This window comes from Oncorhynchus nerka, linkage group LG26, assembly GCF_034236695.1.
Source record: "Oncorhynchus nerka isolate Pitt River linkage group LG26, Oner_Uvic_2.0, whole genome shotgun sequence".
NCBI classification, from domain to species: domain Eukaryota; kingdom Metazoa; phylum Chordata; class Actinopteri; order Salmoniformes; family Salmonidae; genus Oncorhynchus; species Oncorhynchus nerka.
This window is the reverse complement of record NC_088421.1, coordinates 25,601,704-25,607,961: the sequence shown is the minus strand read 5'-3', so window position 1 is coordinate 25,607,961 and position 6,258 is coordinate 25,601,704. Positions and strand designations below refer to the sequence as shown.

The following is a 6,258-nucleotide window of genomic DNA, read 5'->3' as shown; positions in this document are numbered from 1 at the left end:
GATTGCAGACCTTCAGACAACATGGCCTATAATGGTGCAGTGCAGCCTTGAACAGATGGTCAGACCATGTGAAGATCTATCAAAGGCACACAGCACGAGCATGTCAAGGGCTCATCTGATAACTTGTGGGTGAGCATATGCAGGACCAAGCATGTTGTCATACTGTAAATGACATACTGGACCGTAGTCAAGCGTATTATGATATACATGTACGCAGACAGAGCCGCCAGGCGGAAAAGGAGGGCAAGGACGACAAAAGGTGTCATGAGGCAAAAACCAAGAGCAAAATATTGACAGTCAAGCTAGTGTGGGCTAACAAAAATGACTGACTTCATGATTTCAAACCAGAACAAACCTATAACTTGGTACCAGAATATCATGTTTTAGGATTAAGTCAATCCTGAATCCCTTTGAACACCAACTACAAAGAAAGACATAATTCTCTGTACACAGGAGAAAAGACTCCTTCACTTTATTGCTGCACGACCATGAGGTATGAGGGGGAAAAAAGAGACTGTTAAAAGGTCAAAGGGGACAGAAGTTGTGCGGTTTAGCCTCTTTGCATCCACTGGTTTCAAGTTAGAGGTGTAAGGGAAGTCAGTGTCAGAATAAGTCATTTTTTTCCTCAAGCCTTTGGTCCAGCAGAAGAGTTTAGAAGTCAGGACCCTCTTTCTTCAGCTTGCTGTAGTCCATGTTCACTGAGTAAAACTATGAATGAAATAGAGGAACAATAAAGTTTAAGGAGTTTAAGACCATCAGGGATCAAATATTGATGAAAAACAGTTATTCTAAGCAAAAACCTGCCTTTACTTTCAAAATCATTCCCAGGTTTGTTATTCAGTCAGTGTCAAACTTGCTTTGTTGTTGTGACTGACAATTAGATTGGTTGATCAGATTACTTACTAAACTAACAGGATTATACTGTATAATTAATTCAACTATGGGATGAGTGGAATCAGACGACAGCTCAATTACATTTTTGGCTCAAGCCACTACATTAACATGTTCCCTCACTGCGCTGTACAACCTCTGCTCACTACCAGGTGCAGCAGAGACCACGTTTAATGCACTGACCATCGTGATACATTAATCCAGACATAACGGATCATCCTGTAAGTGAGTGACCTACCTTGTGCTGCTGTGTGGGTTCTGTCTTGTTCCATGGCTCGGGGTTGCCATTGCGATTCCAACTACAACATACATATTGAAATGAAAAGTTAAACTAATAGCAATATACCCGTCCTGCACATTGAAATTGCCACCGGCGTCTAACTTATGACTAAAACACTCAAGGTCAATCCAGTTACTATGTGGATCTCATTTCAGACGGTTTCCATTTGGAATGGAGCCTTATTAGCAGCGTGTTCTACAAGGGCCCTTACCTGACATGGGGTCCCATTGCCAGGCGCAAGAGATACGCTCCAGACATAACTGTCCCACCACCGATGAAGATGAAAAGGGGGATCAGCTGGAGGGAATAGAAAATAGTTAGGGGGAAATAGAGGACAGGGTAAGGTGGCAATCAAGGGAAATATGGCTGACCCCATTCAGTCAACTGGTCGATTGTTTGGTCGATAGATTTTTTTAATGGCACAGTAGACACCGGTCTGATTCGTGCCCGTCTCAGTGGATTAAGGCATTGCGGAGGCCGCTGGGGATGGCACAGTTCATCACACTAAGATGAGCATTGGCAGCGCAAGACAGGTGCCGTGAGGGTATTTGAGATCATTTTGAAAACAAAATGAAATTCCATTGGTTTTCCATAAATGGCTACTGCTTTGGACATGAAGCTGATTGTGAGAGTATTCCTTTGGCCTACAGTATGTGTGAAGAAAATGTGTCTTAGGTATAATGAAAAATGTTGAGTGAAGGTAAGTGTGGCTTAGATGTTCAAGGTTTGTGTCTCTCCAGAATCTGCTCTCTACCGCCAATTCAGGTAATATGCATTCATTGTTTCATAACTTCATTGTGTGAATTGGTTTGCCCTTTGAGAGTCTTTCAAGTCACGATTACATATAAACTCAGCAAAAAAAAAAAAAAAATCCTCTCACTGTCAACTGCATTTATTTTAAGCAAACTTAACATGTGTAAATATTTGTATGAACATGAGATCCAACAACTGAGACAAACTGAATAAGTACCACAGACATGTGACTAACAGAAACAGAATAGAAACAGAATCTAGTGTGGCTACCAGCTGCAGTCCTCATGTACTGCACCAGATTTGCCAGTTCTTGCTGTGAGATGTTACCCCACTCTTCTACCAAGACACATGCAAGTTCCTGGACATTTCTGGGGGAAACGGCCATAGCCCTCACCCTCCGATCCAACAGGTCCCAGTCATGATCAATGGGATTGAGATCCGGGCTCTTCGCTGGCCGTGGCACTGACATTCCTGTCATGCAGGAAATCACACACAGAATGAGCAGTATGGCATCGTCATGCTGGAGGGTCATGTCAGGATGAGCCTGCATGAAGCGTACCACATGAAGGAGGAGGATTTCTTGCCTGTAATGCACAGCGTTGAGATTGCCTGCAATGACAACAAGCTCAGTCTGATGCTGTGACACACCGGCCCAGACCATAACGGACCCTCCACCTTGAAAATCGATCCCGCTCCAGAGTACAGGCCTCGGTGTAACCCTCATTCCTTCGACAATAAACGCGATTCCAACCATCACCTCTGGTGAGACAAAACCGCGACTCGTCAGTGAAGAGCACTTTTTGAGACTTTTTTCCAGTCCTGTTTGGCCCAGTGGGTTTGTGCCCCTAGGCGACGATGTTGCAGGTGATGTCTGGTGAGGACTTGCAACAGGCCTACAAGCCCTCAGTCCAGCCCCTCTCAGCACATTGCAGACAGTCTGAGCATTGATGGAGGGATTGTGTGTTCTTGGTGTTACTCGGGCAGTTGTTACCACCCTGTACCTGTCCCACAGATGTGATGTTCGGATGTACCGATCCTGTGCAGGTGTTGTTACACGTGGTCTGCCACCGTGACGATCAGCTGTCCGTCCTGTCTCCCTGTAGCGCCGTCTTAGGCATCTCACAGTACGGACATTGCAATTTATTGCCCTGGCCACATCTACAGTCCTCATGCCTCCTCGCAGTGTGCCTATGGCACATTCACTCAGATGAGCAGGGACCCTGGGCATCTTTCTTTTGGTGTTTTTCCAGTCAGTAGAAAGGCCTCTTTTAGTGTCCTAGGTTTTCATAACTGTGACCTTAATTTCCTACAGTCTGTAAGCTGTTATTGTCTTAACGACCATTCCACAGGTGCATGTTCATTAATCGTTGATGGTTCATTGAACAAGCATGGGAAACTGATCAACCCCTTTACAATGAAGATCTGTGAATTTATTTGGATTTTTACAAATTATCTTTGAAAGACAGGGTCCTGAAAAGGGGACGTTTATGACCAGTGGTACATTTGACATTAATTCCAATCGTTCCTAATCTTTCTTCGTTTGGTTACGGTAATTTATGTTAATAAAATATATTATTAGTCGTTTACCATTCTCATTGTCAGAGCGGACACGTTTGCAGAGTTCACAATTTATGCTACACTTATTTCATTCCATTTACAAGTTGTCAATTTATTCATTGTATTTTGTTTGGAGCGCTCCTGTCAATGTTGAGTAAGGACACACACCTGATTACACAGAAGTAAATCTAGGCTACCTGGCCTTCACGCAAATGTATGAATGTTCCCCATTTCTGATGGTCTTAACGCACCACCACTAAGCTGTGGATCTTCTCAGTCTTTTTTTCTTCCTCAAACAGCAAGTCTACAGTCTGTTAACTTAACATCCATTGAGAATGACAATAGTTAGTTCCAAACTGTATTCGAAAAATCTTTCCAGCTTGCTCACTTTCGATAACCACCGAGCCTCGGCGTGAAAATAAAAAGTAATGCTCTGATCCAGTGGCTCATTAACCTCTGGAAGACCTAGAAGAGTTGATATAGTTGCCAGTTCAAACTGTGGGCCAGACCCAGTTAATACAATGTTTCAAGTTGCAGACAGAGTAGAGAGATTAAAGCTATTGAAGAACATGAAATGAACAAAACTCCATGCATAGCAAATGTGATTCACATGATATTTATCAGGATATTTTTTACTTGCAATGTAATTTGTTGGCTTTATGTTGATTATTTTTACCTAGTTAGCAATACTAAACAAATACGTTATTGTAATGGAAATTAAACTGTTCCACGAAAATGTGCATGAAAAACATGACTGGTTAGATCAATTGTAAATTGGCACTCCACATGAAAAAGACTCCCGAACCCTGGTGTAGCCTATTACCTGCAACGTCAGGAGCGTAATGGCAGGACCGAGGGTCGTCTAAAAATATTTAAATCAACCGGATTGCTTTCGCCAAAGTCCCGAGACTACAGTTATCCGATTTCAACCTTGATTTAAAAAAAAAAGTGCTTTCATAGCTGTAATATTCATATGTGTAAACATACTGAATTGTAATTGGATGCATTTTACCGCCATATCATACAGTGCTATGATTGGTTAAGACCATCCAAATGTTTAGGTCATGGGCAGTTTGATCCTGGTTGGCGATACGTGAACATTTCATTATTCTTTTGGCCAAATTTCATATACACAAATGTAAATTTACAAACAGAAAACCACATTTTCGTACCCTACAAAAAGAAATTGAACTGTATTTTAAGACGGTTAAATGCTCTACTAACAAAAATCTGTTAGAATCGTAAGTATATGCATGTCCCTTAAGGTCCTTGTGTAATTGTAATGTGATATTGTACCCACTTTTTTATTTTCCTTTATTTTATTTACTAGGCAAGTCAGTTAAGAACAAATTCTTATTTTCAATGACGGCCTAGGAACAGTGCCTGTTCAGGGGCAGAACGACAGATTTGTACCTTGTCAGCTCGGGGATTCGAACTTGCAACCTTTCGGTTACTAGTCCAACGCTCTAACCACTACCCTAGCTCGATTGTCTATTGTTTGTAATCTATATATGCTTGTGTTCCCTCATGTGCTTTATGTATTGATTTGTTGTTAATAAAAAAATGAAAAATTTTTAAAAAGATACGTGAACATGCCAGTTATAGCTAGCTAATAAAGAGCTACGTTAAGAAAAATCCTGTAGTACTGCATTTTATTATTTTGAACAAAGTGCAAAACAAGACAATAGCTAGTTAACCTTTTTCAATAAAGGGCCACTACACCGGGTCCTGACTCTGACATAGTAACGTTATGCCCTCGGTTAACCGCCTCGTCCTTGACCGAGTTGAGGCCTTTTTTCGCCAGGTCGCAATTCCAGCAACTAACCATCTAACGTTAGTTAGACACGCTCGCGCCCTCCCACTTGAAGTGTAAATAATAGTAACTATACATTCAATCATGTTTGAGTCCTTGCCCTTTCAAGTACATAACCCACACTGGCTACAGTAGCTAACAAGTTAGCACACAGGGCCGTTTCGGTCTGTGGTAAATGCCATCACTTGTCAATCAAAGATCAATGCAGCAAACACCATATCGTTATATTCGAACTTGTCATTTTCCAATCACTCAACAATACATGACAAAAATGCGACATTTGGGGGAAACGAGTAACGTAGTAAAAATCGAGGTTAGCTTCGAAGTTAACGTTAGAACGACGCAAATCTCCCCCCCAAAAAATCTATACGATTTAGCAAACTTCCCGAATTCACATGTACTTACTGCTGGGTGGCTTTTAAGTTGCCGGCTAACTGTGCTCAGCATTGCGAGGGTTTACTTCTCCCAATTTGTACAGCAATAACCGGATTAATGTAGGCCTTGCCAGGCAGTAACTGAGCGTATTTTCAGATACGTTTCAGAGACATAAATGCTTTTTATAACTGACCCAAGATAGACCACAGTCTGTCGTTTCCAATAGGAGCAGATGAACGAATCATAATGGGTCGAACAAGCAAGGAGGTGGGAGCAAATCACGAGCCAGTGAGATCCATTCGCCCTTGCACTTCTTCTATAAACAATGCATTTTCTTTTTATTTGGCAAAGGGTCAAGTCTATAGATTCTAGTTTTGGAAACAGAAACCTGTATGGAGATAAAATGTTTCAGCGATGAGAAAATTTGCTTCCTCTCGTCACCATATCTGGTTGTGAGTGGAAACATCAACCGGATGCTTCACATTTATACATCCGGCGAAATATCTGTCTCATTGTTCTATCTGTGGAGATTCCTCACGCCCTTGAGTCCTCAACTCGTTCTTCTTCTTCTTTGGTGTGGTTTAACGGC

General features: G+C 41.9%; 1 protein-coding gene across 1 annotated transcript; it reads right to left on the bottom strand.

Annotated features, from left to right (window-relative positions):
- Positions 1 to 439: 439 nt before the first annotated feature.
- On the bottom strand, positions 440 to 5,852 carry LOC115110806 (cytochrome c oxidase subunit NDUFA4-like). Its single transcript, XM_029636714.2, has 4 exons — positions 5,700 to 5,852; positions 1,383 to 1,468; positions 1,130 to 1,190; positions 440 to 708 (listed from the first exon to the last, which is right to left on the bottom strand). Exons 1-4 carry the CDS (start codon positions 5,739 to 5,741, stop codon positions 652 to 654), a joined length of 246 nt encoding a protein of 81 aa, XP_029492574.1. The 5' UTR covers positions 5,742 to 5,852; the 3' UTR covers positions 440 to 651.
- Positions 5,853 to 6,258: the final 406 nt, after the last annotated feature.

What these genes read in the sequence shown, in the direction of transcription:
- LOC115110806 (XM_029636714.2), bottom strand. Translation starts at nt 5,741, where the DNA reads ATGCTGAGCACAGTTAGCCGGCAACTTAAAAGCCACCCAGCA. An exon ending in GCAATGGGACCCCATGTCAG is followed by an intron (nt 1,191 to 1,382) that starts GTAAGGGCCCTT and finishes TGTATGTTGTAG; the next exon opens with TTGGAATCGCAATGGCAACC. An exon ending in AACCCACACAGCAGCACAAG is followed by an intron (nt 709 to 1,129) that starts GTAGGTCACTCA and finishes TTTCATTCATAG; the next exon opens with TTTTACTCAGTGAACATGGA.